We start from the raw sequence: 22,355 nt of genomic DNA, 5'->3' as shown, positions 1-22,355 counted from the left end.
AAAATATAAAGAAAAGAAATACATAAATGAAATAATGATATTTACTTAAAGAATGAAAATATATAGTATAAGTCTTTTTTTAGATTCCAATGTTTACTTTAATAAATACTGAATTGCCTTATTATCTTAAAACACACGATCAAATTTGATGTTCTATGAAAGTTTATATCGGAGATAGAAATGATTACGAACTGAAATTTGAAATACACCAAAAATCAAAATTATGTTATGTGTTATGATATACAATTAGGAAAAACGAAACGATTTTGGATATTGTCATACTTAAGTTATTACTTAATGTACTTTGGCATTGAAATTTTATCAAACTTTCATTAGAAATCTTAAGATTTTCGTTATCGCGTATTTCTCAATAGTTGAAGCGAAAAAGTGAAAAATTTTTCAGCAACAAATACATGAAACTTAGAATTAATATAATGCGCGGTATTTACATAGAAGAGAACTCCTCTCCGCATTAACATTATTTTGTTACCATTTGTAATTTTTAATAATTTCTCAGTCACAATGTTACGCAAAGTTGAGATTAATATTTCATGTTTTTCTTTTCTTCATTTCATTTATATTTCATAGATAGAGAATATTTTCTAAATAGTTGAAGAAGAGCATATTAGTGGTGACAATTGTAAATGCTGGTATAATTATTTTAATGAGATTGCTCTCGCTTGGTTACAGTAATAATAAAAAAATGATTTAGCAATATTGCACCACAAAAGTCGCTTACAGCTGACGATTCTAAGAAATATTATCGTCCACCAGTAATAAAAATAAGTGCGTTCATTTATACGCAGTATGTTACATATAGATGTTGCTTCACAGATTATAGATTTGTTTCAATAGTTATTCACAGTGTATTTGTTAATATCAATCGATGAAATGAAGTGGCTAAGATGATACTTAAAATAAATATTTCAAATAATTGTCAATGTCTTCTATTTTCATAGAATCAATGGAATCATTTGTATCCTTTGGACATTAAATTTTGTTATTTAAAATCTGTAATATTAAGAAGTAAGCAAAATTCTAGATTTACATACATTATCAAGGAAATAGGCACCCTTTTATATAATTTTCAATGCTGATTGAATATTCTTTAAAATAGTAATTTTGACAATAATTTTGTTAGAAATTTTAAATGGGATATTAAATTCTTAATTGTGCATTTTCTTGACTATATAACCGACCTCGATTGTTGAACTTTCTTATAAATGATGCGAGCTATTAAATATCCTTGTTTGCTCAAAATGATTGCTAATAACAGCAAAAGCATGCCTCTGTCGACAGAGGTAGTTATAAAAAGAAAATCACAGTAAAAAAAATTACATGTACAATACATAATACGGAGTACTCTTCCGTATAACTACCGTGATATTTATCACGAGACGACACATTCAAAGTATTATGTAATAGATAGTAGCTCTTAATCTTAGTGCAAAACAAGGAAACTGCGATCCGTGGATAAAAAAACAGATTAAATAAACAATGTTACTTTCTATGAAGCCAACAGAATGTATGAAGGCCCTGGTAAAAACATATTCCGTCGTGAGCTACGTAATGTATAGAGTTCCAGCCCTGCTCTAAACGTTGGTAAAGAGCTTTTGTGCTATGTATTAGGTTGATCGGAAAGTACTATCGGATTTTCCTTATGAAAAATATAAGCTAACCTTCATCACTTATTTGCATGTGTAGTCAACTTGTATTATACCTTTATGAGGACAACAAATAGGGATGTCCTTCAATGCTTAGCATGTCTGTAGATTACGGATATACGGGTAGGCAAATTTTTCGGTCAGGTCGGGAAAAGTCGGGCAAGAATGAGCGCTCGATTTGCTACGTGCCATGTTTTTGGTTGTTTAAAAAAATTAAGTGTATCAATGACCGTACTATGAATGTGATACGATACATTTTAAACACTATACCGAATCGAATCCCAAGAATTCTTTCGGGCCGATCCCACCCGATCTTTTCCGACTAGAGTCGAGCCCTTAATCTCGGCTACCCGTATATCCCTACTGTAGACAGAATGCGTTTATGTATATATATCACTATATACTCGATGAATTTCAAAATGTTAACAATACGTTGCGGTTAAAAATTTGTGCGAAATTTTCAGATTTGAGACTGTCCTTGAACTTACAGCTCAAAGATGCTTCAACAAGTTTCGGTAGAAACAATAAATAATGATTAATGAATAAACTACATGTAATGATAACAAACTGACATTTCGTTGAAGAATCCGACACTATTTTCCGATCAACCTAATATAATCGTGTGCACTGCATACTTTGCTTTTCTTATCACGTATGGAATGTGATTCTCAATGCTGATTTCACTTGTTACTTTATTTCTGCAATAAATATCATTTTCATCAAATTCACAAAATATAATACATTGAAAAAAATGATATTACGAGAAATAAAGAAAAAATTCGTAAATATAAATGCACAATATAGATGGCACAATAACGTTGTTGAAAAAAAATTGTCCTGCAATATATTTTTCATTGTATTATAAATAAATAAGTAGAAAGTAAAAATGAAAAAAAATTTATCCAAAATTTATCCATAAATTATTGGAATAGTCAATTTGAAAACAGTCATAGAGAATCCCATTCATAAATAAAACGTTTATGTATATATTATGTATATATATCTTTTGCTTTATGTAAATATTCAATATATTAATATTTGTCGCAACATGTTTACGTAAGTTTTGTTGCTTTGTTAAGCAGGAGCTGGTGAGAGTATATGAATAGAATTCCACAAGAATTGAAACACAAAGCAATCTGCGTAGAATAAATCTGTACAGAGAGTAAAGTTGGTAAATTATACGGTAGTGGATGGCGGATGTATTGTCTGTTCACTACGCATATCAGCCAGGCAACCAAACGCTTATATGTACACTGGAGACTCCTGGCCAGTTAATAGCCTAAACATTGATGTGGGCATTGTCTTCATTAATATCTGAAACAAAACAGAATATGTAAAAAATGAAGGGGTAAATCCACATTTGGTGGAGAGGCCAAACCCACATTGGTCGCCACTTAATTACGTCAATGGAATTAAGAATAAAATATTTCACATACTTCGCCGACGGATGTGGCAAGAAGATTGACGATCTTCTCATGCGGCACAGCAACGACACTTTGATTGTTGATCTCAATGATCCTATGACCCACTCGAACACCTCCTCTTTCGGCGATTCCTCCTCTCAACAGACTACATATTACTCCGTTCTGTACACTAAATCCTAACTGATACTTAGTGTCAGGTCTTTTGATTTTGACCTCGACCACCGGCGCACACGGAACGACAGTTAACTTGACAACTGTTTGATTTTTCGAATTCTTGATGTAAGTTTGACAAGTGGAGAGAGGTAAACCGACTAACGAGACACCATTGATGGCTATTATCTGATCACCAATGTTTAATTGTCCACAACGAGCAGCTGCACCGGCTGGTGCTAGATTTGCGATTACAACTGTTGGTAGCATGGAACCCCATCCGGATTCAACGATTACTACACCCAAAATTTCACCCTTCGCCTTTGGTACTACTACCTGTAAACATTTAATAATTGACTTGTTAGGTCTCTAATTTATGTAATATATAAAAAACATAAATCTTCTTCATCGCAGTTAATTAAACATAGTTTAGAATATTGTAACAAAAAATGAATCACCTCTTTTTGCATTTCTTTTTTGGCGAACATTTGTAGTTCATCTCCAAATATCTCTTGAGAATTGAGCACCTCCTGGTAATCCATTTCTTTCACAAAACTATGATCTTCGATACCATTTGCTTTGAGGAACTCCATGTAAGCTACTTGAAACGCTTGTCCGATGCTTTGTGCAATAAACCGAGCCTCTTCACTTTCGAAAACGTGGCAAATCATTTTTGGAGTTCTGTTGATTTTTGGTGCTTCCTCCATTTCGTGCGGTACGAATCGTCTTCGTGCCATTAGCACCACTACATCACCAATATCTGCTATGTAAGATATTGTTCTTAACGCGTGGTCCATCATGATCTCTTTAAGATCCGTATTCAGGACCATGATTTTCTCCGTCGAGATAAACAGATCAACTTCCGTACTCGGTTGCGTTTCGCCATCCGGTGCCTGTACGGACATATTAATTATTATTAATTATAAATCATTTATAAGACACAGAGAAAAAATATTATATGTAAATTTCGCAGCAATAGTAAATCTGAGTTTATAAATAATATGATGAAAAAAAGGATCCAAGGGATCTAGGGAAGCCTACTTTGCTTGATACTATACAAATTAATTAGGAGCCTTTAACATTACTACTTCAAGTTTGAATATCCTTAATTATTATTTTTTAAATAATATCCTAAATTTAAATATTTTTATATCATGTTTTGTAACTTAAAATTCATCTACTCGTTTATATGAAACTTTTTTCATTTCATTATCATTTTTGCTTTCCTTATTTATTTACAATAGTATCGAATGTATTTAATCGTTTGTTATTAAGTTTAATTAATGCCTGTAAAAACTGCTTTCAGCTGTACTGAAATTAAAACATGTTATTATTGCAATTCTTTTCTTTCTACAATGATTTAATTCTATAATCTGTGGTTTTTTTTTTAAGAATAAGAAATATATAAAATACAAAAATTAAAAATAGACTTCAATATTATATAAATTATTTCATAAAAATTTCTTAAATTATACGCTGAGATATAATATTGTAATTAATTATAATATGCATCTTCAAATTAATTTTATTGCACAATTAAGTTTAAATTTGTAATGAATATTATTAAGCACTCTATAATTAAAATAATAGTGTTTTAAATATACGTACCAACGCCTATTATGAGCAAGCAGCATGTAGTAAAATAAAAAATGGTAATTAATTAACCGAACAAGAAAAACAACAGTGTACAGTACAAAACAATGAGAAAAAATACTGTAAATTGAAGTTTAATACATATAGAGTAAATCTAAGTTTACTGCAAGAAAAAATGTGCAACATTGAGAATGCAATTATATCAGTAAATGTAGCAAAAAATATCAGTTCTTTTTATCTGTGTTGAAAAAAAGAAACTTAAAAATATTAGTAACACGAAATGATAAAAACTTTTCGTAAACCTGAGAGTTTATCAAGAAAAACCTAATTAAATACCATGTATTATTTACTGAACATATGTTTCATTTAAATAATTGTATCTAATCGCACTCATTTTCACTGATAACGAGTACAGATCTTTGTATAAAACATTTATTCATTCAAAAACTATTTATTAATTAATTATCTCGATATTCCCTGTATAACATCCAGTATTTAAGAAATTGAGAAGTAGGGAGTAGCCTTCAATGTCCGCCATTGTCTCCATCGGCTACTGCGGGCGGCTGTGCCCGCCATACTACTTACTGCCCAGGGTTAGTTTAGATTAAGTTATGTTAGGTTAGGCTCAGTGTACCCTTCAGGTACAAGTTAGACCTCTTCTACTTAAAGGAAGGAGCCTACCACCACTTGCTTTACCATTCGGGAGAACCCAAAGAGAATCTAAATAGAACCTAAGGATCATGCATGAATAAGGCAGGTGGTGAGACACTTCGTCTTCTACCACTTTCTTTCAACCTTAAAAGAATTAGGAATCTTCGAAAATTAGCCATATTTTTAATATGAAAACAGACCATTTGCATTCAGTTTAGGTGTTCCTTAGGAAGTGTTTCACCTGAAAACCTAACTGATCTACAACCTATTCCTGACCTATCCATGAAATCCTCTGAACGTTCAGGGTGTCCTCTCTGAAGATAAACTAAGTGATATCACATACTCGTTGTCAGTGAAAAAAGTGGAAGGGTAATTGTATACATGTACAGAAATGAACGTGAAAATAAAAAAATCAATGTCCGTAAAACAGATTAGAAAAATCTAAAACAACAATTAGAAATATGATACATCTAAGGGTTGGAGGGCGGACCTTGATCTTAGTCACAGCCTCCCGCACTATGTGGTTGTTAAGGCGCTTACGTCTCCCTTCCTCTTCAACTTCAACCGATCCGAGAAAGTGAAGCCTGAAAACGGTGGTGGGCTCCATAGAGCCACTGATCGGGGCCAGTTTTGGTTGGAGACCCACAGTCTGCGACTCGGACTGGCCCCCACCAGGGGTGCTCCCTATAAGTTCTTCGCTCGAGTCGCACTCATCTTCCTCGAGGCTTCCTTGCGAGGCAACGCTGCATCGACCAAAACCATGTTGCCCCCCATAGTTTAACAGCGTGGCCTGCATACCCGTAGCCACTGGCCCCTCCTTCCGTAACGTAAACAAACAAATTCTCTTGCTAATCACATTACCACGCACCACCAACAAACGCGGTAAAGAACTTTCTTTTACGATTTTTCTACGGTTTTCATAGTTCTATCAACTTTTCGTGTACTTATACCGCCGAGGGCGCTAGCCTTTCTTAAGGAAGATGCTGATGTAGAGAAAGAGGATCACGCCATTTTCAGTATTACTTATGTCTGGTTTATTAGGCTTACAATTAGTATTCATGACTAGGCACAACCCTGGAGTAGTGGAATTTTCTTTCCCTACATTATCTTTTCCCTAGGGAAGGCTAGCATCTTGTGGTTCAATTATTTTGCAAATATCCAACCAATATGATATAAAGAATCACTTCTATAAGCTATGAACATTACTTTTTTAACGCCCTGTACATTACATTTTGCGGTACATTCGGTAATAGTGTTATCGTGAAGAATGAACACGAGTCTGTCATGAAGTTGAATTTCATTTATTTTTTATGTTTTACGCAGATATGTACTTTTTTTTCTACGAAATCAGGGTAGTACACTGATACACGATCGTTAATGTGTCGGTGATGCTCTTAGGTTTTTGAGCGTGCTATAGACAGCATGACGTTTATTAAATGCTAACCTTGAAGAACTTCGATCTTTGAATATTTGTACTGTGTCATGCTCTTCGAAAAGTATTGTTTCATACACAATCCTACACTTACGAAACTTAGGGCAGTATGCAGTTTTACGGATCATGAAATTTTTAGGAAACATTGAACACTGAACGCTGCTGTGTTGACTCTTTAAAATATTTCTAAAGATCATACTCGGCTGTAAAGCACTGTTGTTTTAGCCATCATTAATTCATTTTGCAAACTACAGGTCCATTCACTTTACGGCATTTCATAAAAATAATTTAATAAATATCTAATCTATCACTTATAAATCAAATTTATTTATAATAATATATCTTAAGTCGCTGTTACGTTGATTGATTTGATATTTTTAACCCTTTGACTGCTATGAACGCACATTGGCGTTCATAGATTGTTTCTTGTTTATCTTAATCATAATGAAATAAAAGTTATCAATGCGTAGTACTAATTACAGATTATAATGATATGATAAAACAATGGATAAAAGGAACGAAAAAATAAAAAAAAAATGTAATAAGTGTTATTAACTTAATTCCTAATTCGTACACACAGAACAATTAAGCCTGGAGTACTCTTTTTTTTTTTTTTTTTTTTTTTTTTTTTTTTTTTTTTTTTTTGTTTATAACGATAAGTGAGAGTAAGATAACCTCGCCCAGCTACCCAACTCTCTTTAGTTGTACCTGCGAGCGAAAGCCCACTCACCAACAAAAAAAAGAAAGTATTATGGCATTACCCACATGAAGTGATAAACGAAGATGAGATTTCCACGGAAAAATTTTCAAAAAAACCGCGGTTAAATGAAGGAAGGAATAAAATAAAATAAACTAAATGAAATTGTAAACGAAGTAGCAGGACAGAGGGTGCATGAGCGATGCACCCACAACCGTGGCAGTCATCAACCGTGACTGCATAAGAAAAATGAAATAAATTAAACTCAAATGAAAAAAGCTCTAACGAAAATGAAATTAACATAATTAAACAAAACTAAACAAAACAACACGATCTAAGCCCCCAGCATGGGGAAAGGGACCCGATCTATAAACGGAATATTATCAGATCGAAAGGAACCAGTAAGCCGAACCAGGGGATTAGCATGGTCGGCAACATTATAGCCAGAAATCAGTTTAACGACGAACTCCTCAATTAGAGGAACCGAGGCCATTTCATGTAGCTCAAGAGTAGGAGTTCGCCTGCGTTTATTTAAAATAATCTTTAACATCTTGTTCTGGAAAATTTGCACCCGTTTGCGCAAATACCTGGGGATGAGAGGCCACCAAATCTGAGCTCCATAGGTTAAGACCGGGCGAACACACATTTTATAGATGTTAATACGAATTTCAACCCTGAGGGAGGATTTATGGTGTAAGTGTGACGATAAAAAGCCATACACTTTAGTCGCCTTAGAAATCCGGTCATTAACAGCGGCCATCCATCTCAAGCGTTCATCGAGAACAACGCCTAAGTAACGCACGGTGCTTGACCATGGAACAGGATGAGAATCAATAAAAAATTGAAATAATGATTTGAGCCTGTAACGAGAATGACGTCGTGAAAAAAGAATGGCCTCGGTTTTATCCGGATTTATAACCAGCTTCCAGGAATAAAAAAATTTAAGAATAAGATTAAGATAATTCTGCAACCTCAATACGAGCGCTGGTAATCGCGAGGAAATAGAAAAGATCGCGGTATCGTCCGCAAACAAGGCCAGCGAACAGTTAATTGCAGAAGGAATATCATTGATGAACAGGTTAAAGAGGATTGGCCCCAGGATGGAGCCCTGGGGCACCCCGGCAAGGATGAGATAAAATTCAGAGCATGAACCATTATAATGCACGAACAGGTGCCTGTCACTGAGATAAGCCCGCATTAAGCGGATAAAACCACGGCTGAGACCGACACAGTGCAATTTAAACAATAAGGCATCATGCCATACCGTGTCAAAGGCCTTGGCCAGGTCAAGCAGTACCATCGCCAGGCAGCGCCGAACGTTAAGCGCAAACGAGATGTCCTGTGCAATTCGAATGACCTGCTGAATCGTGGAGTGACGTTGCCGAAAGCCAAACTGTTGATTAATTATGACATTATTCTCATTGAGATGTTTAGTGAGATGGATAAAAATACATTTCTCAAATATTTTGCCCAGGATGGAGAGGAGACTGATCGGTCTGTAACTCGACACCAGATCGGGCGGCTTCCCTGGTTTAGGCACAGGAGTGACTCTCGCCACTTTCCAAGCCTGCGGGAAGTAAGTTAAAAAAACGCAACCACGAAAAATATAATACAGCTGGAGAACGATCTTTTTTGAGGCATGCTTCAACATCAAGGAAGTGATCCTGTCAGGACCAGGGGCCTTGCGATTGCCCAGGCCAGCAATGATCCCAGTAATTGTGGAGGGGGAGAACCAGGCCCCGCCAGGAATGCCATCAGTATCATTATTTAATGTAGCCATAAAATCCTCGACCATAGGTGTGTAAGGAGAGGGTAATCGAGACGCAGACACATGAACGTTGGCAAAACTTTTGGCTAAAGCCTCCGCTTTACTTTTGTCAGAGCACGCAATGTCACCACCAGAATCCAGCGGGGGCAAATGCCGGGGTTCACGCCCGGAATTGCAAGCCCGAAATGTTGCCCAAAAAGTAGGGTCAGTGCGTTGAAAGGAGGTCAGAGTATCCTCCCACTTAAGATGACGCAGGTAAAAAATGCGTCATTTAATTGCCTTGGATGCGTCGCGAATAAGATCAGCGACAGAATCACTTCCATATCTTTGGCCACGCCGACGCAATTTTCTCCTGTATCTGATCAGGGATAACAATACACTATCTGCCACAAGGTGTGAGTGTTTCGTCGCAGAGTTGTCAGCTTTCGATGTTGAACGACGATGACAGGCGTGCATAAAGGATGTTAAAGTACGAACAGAGTCGTCAATATCCTGGGTGGAAGTAAACCGAGGTTCAATTTTAAAAGTTTTGGTAAGACTAGAGTAGAGATTCCAGTGTACTACTCTGTCAATCCCGCCAGGGCGAGTGGTATTTTTGGCAGTTAAAATAATGGACAGATGATCAGTGCTAAAGCGATCATCAACGACGCAGGCAAAATCATGGTAATGATTGGTTAGAAAAAAATCAATAGTGGAAGGTCTCCTGGTGGTATCAAGACGAGTAAAAGTGTCAGGATGAACAATCCTGTAGTCTGACTTCAACATGTGTTTATATAGGTTTACCCCAGCCAAATTTGACGAATAATTGATCCAAGAAGTGTGCTTTGCGTTCCAGTCACCCCCCACAATAAATGGAGAGCCAACTCGCACAATAGCATTAAGGTCATAGTTGGAAAGGCGATTACCAGGAGGAGCGTAAACCACCCCCACCACAACACTGGGGCACCTAACTCTAATGAAGCAAGCCTCAAAACCAGCTGAATGCGGGTTGTCAATGACTGTAAAATCTATCGAGTTATGGACTATCAAGGCCACCCCCCCTCCCCTGGGGGAATCTCGATCACATCGGACCACAGTATAGCCTGGAATTGAGAAGTAATCGTTGGGCTTAAGCCAAGTCTCAGTGATTAAGACTATCTCGATCTGCAGATCGGCGATGGCAAGAATTAGTTCGTTCCGACGCTGCCTTAACGAACGAGCATTCCAAAGAAGAAGCTTTGGGAACATTATTTAAGATTTTGGAACACTGACCAAAAGGCTTGAAACTTCTCAGCCATGGTACTACACGCGCGGAGCTGCTGGATCAGTGCTCTGGTTAAACTAAGCATCTGGTCGATGTTGACCAAAGAGTTCAATTCTTTCATGGCCTCAACCAACTCAACCATAGTGCCAATCCCCCCACCTGTTAAAGGAGTCGAAGAGACATTAGAGGACCTCGGGGGACGCACACCAGCAACCGCATCCGCGTAGGATCCACGCGAAACGGAAGCAGGTGGAGGCGCGACCGAGACAAGGGAAGGAAATGCCTGAGCAGTGGCAACAGGAGGGCGTTGAAAAGCCAGACCGCGAGGAGCTCTGGCACCAGATTGACGAGCTTGAAGATATGCCTCAAGCGATGGACATTTCGAAAAATTGGCGGTATGAGCACCACCACAATTGACACACTTAGGTGGTTCGCTCAACGTCTTCTTACACTCCGACGAGTGATGCTTACCAGCGCATTTAACGCATTGAGGGGGGAAATTACAGTTGGAAGCTGAATGGCCAAAAGATTGACAACGAAAGCATTGAGTATGCTTTTTATTGGACCAAAATTTATCCCAATAAACCCTGACGCTGAATAGATAACTAATTTTATTGACATCATTAGCTGATGTGCCGGGGGGAAAATTGATACGATAAATAGCAAAGTCCCTGTTGGACGTGGAACCAGGACGACGGATTTGCAGACACGAAACCGGATTTAATCCTTTCGATTTGATTTCTTCCAAAATTTCCTCGGAAGGAGTATCTGGCAATCCCTTCAGCACCATACTTAGGGCTTTCTCAGAGTCAAGGGTGAACGTAAAGAAGGGAACTTTGCCCTCACGAAGCGTTGATTGAAATTGCTTAAACGATTCAACTTTTTCGAATTGTATACGGATTTTAGTACCAAGGAATTTAATTTTAAAAGTTTTACCGAATATTTCAGCCAGCTCGCGTTCAAATTTAGCTATATTATACGAGAAATTCGAAATGTATATGGGAGGAGGTTTAATAGTGATCTTTTTACTGAAATTATTATCAATACTGATAATCTTTGGTTGAGCACGACTGGGTTTCGCGCTACTAGTAGAAGTGTCAACAACAACAGTAGCGGTCGACTTCAAGGAGCTAGCTTGTGCCGTCTCGGCACGCTGGAACGCTGCTAGCAAAGAAAAACGATTAGATACAGGGACTGCAGGAATCGTTTCAATATCCATGTTGTTTGCATTAGCTTGTGAGGACATTGTATTGTCAGAAACGTTAATCTGGCCAAGCGAACAACTTAATGAAACTTTGTTAAAATTGGATTTATCACCCATAGCCCCAGCAGCAGCAGCAGAATCAGATTCCACGGAACCCACAGAGAATGTCGGAGAAGCTGGACGTAGATCCAGTTGAGTTTTAGGCACAGTCTGATACGAGTCACGCACTTGGTCGAGAAAAGAGTCACTTAATTTCGACTGATTTGCATTTTTAGCGTCCTCGGAAGGTACACTGGCAAGAAGCCGAATGTGATCGGCAGTGAGCGCCGGTCCAGTAAACGGACCCGGCGCTCGTTTGAATAAGTCAACCCTTTTCAGGTTTCGCCTGGAACGCCTAGGCGGCGGAGCCAGGCTGCGACAAATTAAATAATAAAAAACAAAAAACCACGAACACTGGAATATATAAACTAAAAGAAAAGTTGAAGATAACACTAAAAGTAACCAACACTATGGAGCAAAACTGTAAGCTAGCGCAGAGCGGATCAAAACACGTCTGTTCCGTTCAGCGGTCAACGCTCTCAATTAAGCCTGGAGTACTCAATAACAGTCAAAGGGTTGACTCTCGGAAGGCGGACCATGGAGAGCGTCCCAATTTTAATTTAATTTCATAAGTTTGGATCTCAGTTGACTCAAATGTTTGAGTTTGTAAATACTATATAATTTTGTTCTTATTATTTTCTATAATAAATAAAATTAACCTAGCCCTAACTGGCCCATGTGGCATCAATCGTTTAAAATCAATTTCCTTCTAAAAGGTATATAATACTTTGCAATTATTATTTTCTATAATAGACTATAATAAATATGTATTATTAATAATTTATCATTTCAATTTTTAATATTTTCATTATTGAACAAATCCTTGTTGTTACATTTTTATAATTATCTGATTAATGTTTCCATTGTATGCCGCATAGTGATGAAGTTATTGTAAAGATTTTAAGTAAAAAAAAAAGTGATAAAAATTCCAATTGGAATAAAGTTTCACCCTAATTCATGTACAATATGTGAAACACCCAGATCTATTAACATAAAATGAAATACTCTTTGTCCGTTCAATGTGACTTATATTACACGCAATTTTTTATAATACACGATCGTGCAGAAAAAGAGATATAGTGCTGCGTACAATCTACGAAGCAAAGAAGGATAGACAACTATACACAAGAAAATAGTTGCGAAGGAGCCGAATAAAAAATAGTTCCTTTCAGGAAATAATACTATTACTCTCCGTTAGAAATACCTTTATCTGTTCTATCAAGAGAAATTTTATTATCCCGTTGGAAACAAAATAAGATTATTAATCGTAGGATTTGATTATAAAATTATAAATAAATATTTAATAGGTTAGCTTTTAATAACGTGCATGTAGAAAGATGCAATTCACTATAAAAATGGTACACTCTGTATAGTGTTGATCTTCCGTTTCTTTTCTATATAATCTCATTGAACAGTAAACGTTAAGATGTTTTTATAGTTAGAGGAGTGATTAGAAGGACACATAGTTTGTTATTTCATATTTTATCCAGCTCCTGTTCTGAGACAAATTAACACAGAGAAACATCAAAATCACATAAGAAAATGTGTCCGCTGGTCAGGTGGTGGTGGTGGTAATAACACGAGGAAGGGGTGGCTATAGTAAAACATTCATTTTTTTTTTTTTCTTTTACGTAGCTAGGTTTATAGAACCAGCTGATTAGTATTCGAATATTTAAAAAAAGATATGTACCCTTAGAATAACTTAAATTCTATGTTTGTAAAAGAAAAACTATAAACAAACATTTCTGAAAGTGTTTAAAATAAAAGTTATACAACACTAAAATAATTGTAGAATAAAAATGTTTGTTTAAACCATAGACATAGAAATAAGAGATTTAAAAGATTTTTAATATAATAAATTAATATAAATTAATTTCCATATTACATTTACTTATTTCTTTCAAATATTTATTTCCATTGTATATATTTATGAGATTAATCATTTTAATATTACACTTTTTGAATTAGATTAAATTTTGATTTTTCAAAATAATTATACTATATTAATTCGAAAATAATTGTTATTCTTTCCCGCTAAATTCCCACCCAACACCTATTGTGGATCAACGCACTATTCGCATCAAATGCCTATGGTTTAAACGAATTTATAATATTTGGATAAAATTATATAAATTTTGTTTAAAAGAATTTAAATTTTGTTTTTATAAAATTGCTAAAATCTTGAATTTCAGTGTTTAAAGAAAAAATCTACATAAGAAAAATTAATGGATACTTGGAGTTTCATCAGAGGCACATAAAAAGGGGTGAATCTGGATCGACAGATTTGAACGAAAATTAACGACGGAAATACGAACTCCAAATGTGATTTCAATTTCAGTTTTACGGTATTCCTAGTTTATAGAAAAAACTCTCAGGTTTAATCGAAATGTCTCAACGAGAACTTTCTCTCAATGGAACATATTTTATTGTACGTTATATAACTGATTAGTTAAGTTTTAATAATTATTATGTTATAACTTAAAAAATCATATTTTTATACATGCAAGAGCGTAATATTTAGTGCATTATATGTATATACTTATGATAGAGCCACCAAAGATACATTACACTTTCATTTAAGATCCATTTACTCATAACCAGGGGTGAATTTGGCCATTGGGAAAATTTGGGAAAATTTCCGGTAGGAGTTTGGGGCCTAATTAATTAAATTTATTCGCTACAAGAAGGCTGATCATGTCGGTAATATAGCGGTAAAAATTTAAATGCCAATTTCTACCCCTGTGCACAATTGCCACGTCCGGAGCTTCCCCCTATATGTTTAAGTTATAGTCCTGATGTGATCTTAGTTTTAAATAAATATAATGTGAATTTGATATACACTCAATTATGCGAATATACACAAAATAATTAGTTTTATTTTTGACTAATCGACGATTAATAATACATCAAGACTACAAATTATATGAGAGAAAGCCCTAAACACAGTATAGTTATGTATAAATGGACCCCTAGTGTACTTACAGTGATTCGTTGAAACGACTTTTTTAATGATACATTTAAATAAAATATGTCTAATTCACATACAATGCATAAAAAGTATAAACAATAAATGTATTGGGGAATAAATTAAATAATTAACGGCCATTGGCATAACTAGAGACTAAAGAGGGGCTGGCCTCCCCAAAAATGTGAATTGGTTCTCCCACTATTCTAAAATTCTAAGATTGTAAAAGTATACAATTTCAAAATTCTAAAATTTAAACATTTTTTTAATCCTGAGATCTAAAAATTTATGAGATTCTAAAATTGTTAAACTAAGAAATTATGAAAGCAAAATTAGAATCAAATTGTTATTTAACAATATTAAACATTTAACACTGTTAAAACTAAGGAATCTATTCCATCCCAGAAAAATATCCTAGTTACACCAATGTAAATGGCATTCCTTATTAAATTTTCATTTATGATCGTTCCGAAATTAGTGTGCAATGCGTTTAGTAAAGTATCCATTCCATAAATAAGATTAAAAAAACAAAATGATTCATCAATATAGTAAATAATTAATTTTTGTCTACTCATCATTTTACAACACATTAATATGCTTTACAGTAGGCAGATATTTTTAAACAAAAATGTAAATATTAAAAGCTGATGCATATGTTTATACACTCAACAATTGCCAAGATAAATAACCAATAATTGTATGAAATTAAAAATCATTCTATTTTTGAATGAGTAATCTGATTGATCAAACACAACTATACAGGAAGTCCCATTAGTGAAATATTTTCTTTAAGTAGCGTTCCCACAACATAATGGTTATATTGTTAAACATCTATATGTACAAACATATATGTGTTTATAGAGCATGAAATTAAAAGGAATGCTTACACCAACGATATAAGGTCTTTACCTACAAAATTCCAAAATAAACTAAAGACCCATCATGTATTTTCTGAATGAATTATGCAAAGGTATATATGTCTAAAAATGAGCTATGATGATTTAAATAAAGGTAGACATAAATTTTACTGCACATACACAGCACAGAATGTTAAGTTTGATATTAGCGATGTTCCAATAATTGCGAACATCTGATTTATAAGTGTAAGAAAGTATAGAGTAAAAATATGTATCTCGTTTAAATGAATTCTTTGTAAATTTCACACAAAATTAATCAGCAAAGAAACGTACATTCCAAAACCTTTTATGTACACTGTTTTGATAACTTAATCTTATAAAATAGAAAAGTTGATGAGTTTTAATACCTCATTTTATAATTCTTTATTCTTGAATTTAACTAATAAATCTTCCATGGTTTAGTCAGTTTATATAAAGTTAATTTCTTCTTACTTTTACACAAAATAATTTTTTAAATATTAAAACTGGTCTGATTAATTTGATGTGGAATCTTGCTCACTGATCACAATATTAAAGGAACAAAAACATAACTATAGAGGAGAAAATAAACAATAGACTGTAGGAGATAAGAATGCATAAAATGCAAACATAGAATATAATAGTGATAACGTACCTTTATCCTAGACACAGCTTCTTCTGCCTGGCACATGCGAGTAGATTTTGTGGGCTCTCCCTCGCACACAAGCTGAGTAGATCCGAGGTACCTTGCTCGGAACAATACTCCTTCGATTAAAACTGAAGGATCGTCGAGAAGAGCTGAAATATATCCAGAAATGTACCATTTAAACTTAACTTTGTTGGGCGGTTGAACACTGATAAATAGTCAATTGAGACTAAAAGCAGTTTAGTTGAGAACTCTTCATATATATTTTTAATTTACAATTAGCATAAAGAGCAAAATATTAATTTTTTATTAGTAAACCTAACAAGTGTAACATTTAAAATGGTACAATGATATTAATACTTCAAAAACAAATTTTAAAGAAATTTTAAGTGAATTACATATTTAAAACTTAATTTAAATAAGCTTTAATTACATTTTCTATATTAGTACCTACCCATTGTATCCATTAGGAATGCAGCAAAGTGGAAAAGAAAATGAATTAGTTTATTACGGTGTATTTACTAAATAATGCTTGTGAAAATGTAGTGTATTTACTATTTTTGCTTCACAAATGTCATTTAACATAAGATAAAAATCATTACCATTTTAAATCATCTTTTGTCAAATAATAATTACTAATTGTTATAAATTATTGCATGTTATAAAAATATTGAAAATATTTTAGTTGTTAATAACTAAGAAATCATAAATGTCGTGTTAGTACTCAGAAAGGATAAAAAAACATCTTATTACCTTCTTTGTTTCTGCTTTTCTTCTTCTCCTCTTTTTCCTGGAACACACAAAACTCTCAATATACTTCATGTAATGAGGTAAATAGGAGTATGTCATACAATGTCATGACTACGTGCTTTCTACAAATCATATTTCATATGATCAATATAAGCTCCATTCATGCAATGAATATTTCATAGATCTAATAACCTTAGCAAATTATATTTCAAAGAAAATCTTTATACTTTGTATATAACTTTTTTATTTTGCTGATATATTCAAGCTTTTTGCAAATATATTCAAACAAGAGATTAAAAAAAAATTTTTTTAAGAAACTAAGCAAAAATTTATTCATGCATTACTTGAAATATGATTTTGACAAACTAAATTGCTTTTAATTTAAAAGCTGCTCGTGTGAAGAAATTTGCTTAAAACTGTTCAAATAGAAAAAAGTATCCTCTTTCTACCAATTATAATAAATTAATTGATCACACACTATATATAACATGTATTCATGACTTTCAATTTAAATAGTAGTACATATAACATAGTAATATTAATCAATGATGATTTCTTATAGTATAATATTTATTATAAGAAACGTTAAATTAACAAAAAATAAAAGAATAAATTATTAATTTACTCAGTTATAAATTACTATTAAATTCACTTTCAAGTTTATTCTATAAATTTTAAAATTATACTTTTAAAGTTGAAAGTTTATTATAAAATTATAATTCTTTTTTTTTATTGATAACATGCTGTAATTAATAGTAAAAGAAGATTAAATACAATATACATGCATATGGTTATACCAAAGTATTAAATTTTGTATGATAACCATTTATTAATATTTTGTATTAGTAAATTAGTAAGTATTATTAAATTAGACAGCCTTATCTCGCCTAAAATAGATTATGTGGAAAGGAAGAAGAGGTGGAAACATGCAAAACTATGTTTTGTATGCTGGAAGCAAACAAGTAAAGCAATTCTACTAACTAGAAGGATTGAGCTAAGGTTCTACTGCATAATGCCATTGTAATGAATTACTCTCTTTTCTCACAAACGGACGAGTTAAAAACTATTGCAACTATGTCATGTATTTTTTTTGTTCAAAACCTAAGAAGAAAAATATTAGAAAGTAATTTACATATTATATTCAATAAAACATAACAGATACTAGATTACATATAATATCTTATGAAAAATTATTAATTCCACTGACTAAAAAAATTTATTAATTCAAAAAGTGTAAGTTAAAAAGCTTTTGTCCTGATGAAATTAATAGCATCTTGAAAGAATTCATTTTCATCTAATTGCAAACATTAAGTATACTAAGGAGGATGGGATTAAATTGGAAATGTACTATTTTAATGAGTCATACTTTAAATTGCAGAATTTAATGAACTATATAAGAAATGCCTTTTGAATAGTATGAGCAATTCCTACTATTCTATTACCTGAATTTTAAATGCGACCCATTAAAGGAATACATTTTCACTCTTGGTTCTATTCTTCAGCAATTAAAGAGAGCAGTAATAGTGTTTTGAGCAGTATCTACAGTAGCAGAAGATAGGACAAAAAGAAGAGAGGTTGATTTAATGTAATTGAAAGGGCACCTTTTTCACCTTGCTGCCAGATTCCTTGAGACTCTGAGGGGATGAGGGAGAATTTTTAACTGGAGTCTTCTGTGGACTTGACGAGGGTTGCGTGGGAGTGGTAACGTCACGATCGCAAGGTGGTGGTTGTATAACGGAAACTACTGGAGGAGGCGAAATAGAGGCAGAAGCGGAAGTGGACACACAGGCAGAGGTCGAAGCTAAAGGTTCCGAGGGTGCTAACGGGCTTTCTACCGGAGCAACACTCAGGCTTTTTGGGGGAGTTTGTTTAGGAGTTGACAGTTTTCCACTCATCGGTGGTAACATTGTCCTAGTCTTAGGCTTCCTCCACCCCTATGTAACACCAATTACATTTATCTTATGTTAGTTTGCTTACTCATTAAATACCCCTGCTCAAATTCTTTATTACCCAAGATACTTCTTATATACATTTTGTAATCACTTTTATTATTTAATCCTTTATTTGGCTTACGCTTATTTGCTTGCCTTTCAAATAATCCTGACTATTTATCTTTAAATTTACATGTTTATTTTTAAAACATGAAAAATCTAAAATATCTGAAACATTCAACAGTTATATTGCTGGCAAACATAAAAATTGTTTTATTATACAATAAATCTACCAAATAAAGGATTAATATTTTAGGAAGAAGATAACGATCGTGTTCACTTATAATTAAAAATTCTATACATTTAATGTACTATAAGACTTAAAAATTAACTATACAAAATGAAAGCAAAGTTTATAATTATTCAAAATAAATAATACTAAATGAAAATTTAATTAATTATGATACTGAAATTTTTTAATATTTCCAATTTTGCATAAACTATAATAAAATAATGATCTTAGCTGATATATGCACATTAATTAGTTTGTATTTGGAGTTATATTTAATGTTTCTCTGTTATTTTATTTGTCAGTAATGTCATGCTTTTAAGAAGTTTTGTTAATCCTCAAAAGTTGTCTTAACCCCATAGTCTACCTCAGCATACAAACACCACACCAGTGCGAATTATAATTTTGAACTTTTTATCACTAAAAACTTGAAGAGAAAAAAAAGAAAATTAAACTCGTAACATATAGTACTCTATAATACTGACATATTCAACATAGTGGAAGGAAATTGTAAGACTAGCCAGATAAAATGTCACAAATGAAACAATGTTTTGCTGGTACAAATTCGCCTAGTATGGTGTCTGAGGGTTAAGTATTATTTTCAGTGAAATATTATTGTAATGATTATATATATGTAACAATGTGTAGCATTGTTTTAAATCTTACCTTATCGTCGTAAAAACCCTGATCATCTGTTCTTTGTTGTCCAAGCAAACGATCAGTTTCAAGATCAGTATCTGCCTCTTCTTCGTCTGGACCTTCCTCCACTTCAACATCCGCTTCTTCACCTGTACGTCGAACTTCCGATTCTTCACTATTATTTTCTACGCAAATTCTCCGCCTGCCATCCAATATACTAAATTTTAGTTAGATGTACTTAAACAATAATAATTGCATCTTAAATATTATTTATTTTATTGTAATATAAGTTTATACATTGGTTTTAAAATGAACAACCCTATTGCAACTATGTAATGCTTTATTGCAGTTATAAACATTAGCGTAACTACAATTTTTTTCTGGGGTGGGCCAAGCCCTGTAGCTTAAAATTTGAGAATTTTTAAATCTTAGGAGTGTAGAATTTTATAATTACAGAATGGTATGGGGTCTAATCCACGTGTTTTGGGAAATCAGACCCACCATAAAGTTACGCCAGTGGTTATAAAAAGCCTGTCATGCTCAGTACTGTACATCTGATAGATTGCAAATAAATAAGAATCTAAAAATATTATATATGTAAGAAAAAAGAAAGTGAAATACCTTGGTATCCAAATCGGACTAACATTAGGTTCGGGCGGTTCTTCAGTAGAAGACTTGACAGGTAAAGTTTTCGTCCTTTGTAAAGCCATCCTAATATCTTTAATAGCAGCTTCAACTTCACCACCTATTTCTAAATTAACACTTTGTCTAGCTTGTGGCGCAGGTGGTGGAGGTGTACCAAGAGGATCCAAACCATCAAGTTGCAGCTCATTTGTATCATACGAATTTTCTTTGTTAGGAACAAACAGATCAGGTGATGATGCTTTCAACGAATGTAAAATATCTTTGCTAACAGTTAAACCAGAAAGATCTTTTCCTATTGAATCTCTTTCCGTCGCAGTAGGATGACCAGTATCATTAACACGACTTCTCTGAATAATCTCCTTTTCGATCTCATTAATTTGTCGCTTCATTAGCATCACAGTTGGATTATTATTATCAGTATCACTGGCATGTCCGCTTGATAAGCCGTCTTCAAGGACCGGCATACTAGTATATATTCTTAAGGAATCTGAATTATTTCCTAAGTCACCGACCGATCCAAGCAGACCGCTAGCCGGTATCAATTCATTATCCATCATCATTAAAGAAACTTCACTATCGAGGTCTCCACAGTTACTATCACAATCAGTCGTTTCAGGACTTAATGTAAAATTACGAGAATGCCCGACTTGTAATCCAACTTCTGTTTCTCCGAGATCTTCACTGCTCCCAGTACCTACTGAGAGGTCTAAGAAATTATTCTCATGTTCACCGCTCTGAAAAAGAATTATTTTACAATTAATATGTAAGATGAGTAACTGCCATCTAAAATAATTTAACATTTTTTTTTTTCAAACTTACGTTCTGTGGGAAATCACTTCTTTGTTTTTTAGGAGATTCATGTACCAAAACTTCTTCTGTTGTTGGTGGACCACTAGCCAATCGCTGACCAACGTAACTGCTTCCCCCTTGTCTTCTTAATTCATAATCAAGATCCTGAAGTAAGAAAACAAATTTATTTATAATACGAATAAAAGACAAACTCATTAATATAACTATGTTCAATCAAAATTAATACCTGAAATGGGAAAGATTCAGTACTGTTTTCTTTCTCTTTCATCGGTGGCGGACACTTAAAAAATTCTTCAAGTACCTTTCGTGTCTCAGAAAATTCATACAAATAATCAAATGTGCTACCACCAGATGATACCAAGTTACTTATATTGTCGGTGGGCAAAGTTGATGGTTTTAAAGAATCATCTTCTTCGTCCTCGACTTTTGGAGAAGGGGCATTTACAGTTTGATCATCAGTATAATTCATATTTGTTTCTACCACAGCCTTTTCTACAATTATTTCTGCAGAAGTATCCTCCTTCTAAAAACAGAATACAGAAAAGTTTATTCACAATTATACCCTCAATTAATTGATTTTATTATTAATATAATCATCATCGTTTTTAAATTAAAATATACCTCATTATGACTTGGTGTTGTTGGTAATACTCTCTGGGGAAAGCCAGGTCTCGGTGTCATATATACAGATGGCGATGATAGAAGACAAGGAAGTTGAGTATCGCGTACTCCATAACGTCTTGGACTTTCAGAATATTGTGCTATTGGTAATTCACCAATTACTCTTGCCACTTTGTGATTACGTTCTGAAGATGGCGAGTCAACTTCACAATCGCTAGCAGGAGTAATCACCTAAAAAAATTGTATTTGTTTTGTAATC

The 22,355-nt window shown here is 33.8% G+C and overlaps 1 protein-coding gene across 5 annotated transcripts in view; it reads right to left on the bottom strand.

Moving 5' to 3' along the window:
- Positions 1–794: 794 nt before the first annotated feature.
- Positions 795–22,355, bottom strand: part of LOC114871353 — a 29,738-nt gene continuing 8,177 nt past the window's right edge. The window contains exons 6-18 of one of the 5 annotated variants that reach the window (XM_029177139.2): positions 22,097–22,327; positions 21,702–21,998; positions 21,485–21,619; positions 20,642–21,399; positions 20,048–20,237; positions 18,763–19,095; positions 17,165–17,201; positions 16,421–16,563; positions 5,973–6,299; positions 4,847–4,852; positions 3,697–4,131; positions 3,101–3,574; positions 795–2,978 (exon numbers count right to left, since the gene is read on the bottom strand). In XM_029177139.2, the coding sequence (XP_029032972.1) occupies positions 2,907–2,978; positions 3,101–3,574; positions 3,697–4,131; positions 4,847–4,852; positions 5,973–6,299; positions 16,421–16,563; positions 17,165–17,201; positions 18,763–19,095; positions 20,048–20,237; positions 20,642–21,399; positions 21,485–21,619; positions 21,702–21,998; positions 22,097–22,327 (3,438 nt within the window). In that variant the 3' untranslated portion in view covers positions 795–2,906. The remainder of the gene's footprint in view (positions 2,979–3,100; positions 3,575–3,696; positions 4,132–4,846; positions 4,853–5,972; positions 6,300–16,420; positions 16,564–17,164; positions 17,202–18,762; positions 19,096–20,047; positions 20,238–20,641; positions 21,400–21,484; positions 21,620–21,701; positions 21,999–22,096; positions 22,328–22,355) is intronic. The other 4 variants (XM_029177141.2, XM_029177142.2, XM_029177144.2 and 1 more) reach the window with 4 other exon arrangements.

The sequence above is a fragment of the Osmia bicornis genome, chromosome 12, assembly GCF_907164935.1.
Source record: "Osmia bicornis bicornis chromosome 12, iOsmBic2.1, whole genome shotgun sequence".
In the NCBI taxonomy this organism is placed as follows: Eukaryota; Metazoa; Arthropoda; class Insecta; order Hymenoptera; family Megachilidae; genus Osmia; species Osmia bicornis.
Note: the sequence above shows the minus strand (reverse complement) of the source record. Positions and strands in the feature narration are given on the sequence as shown.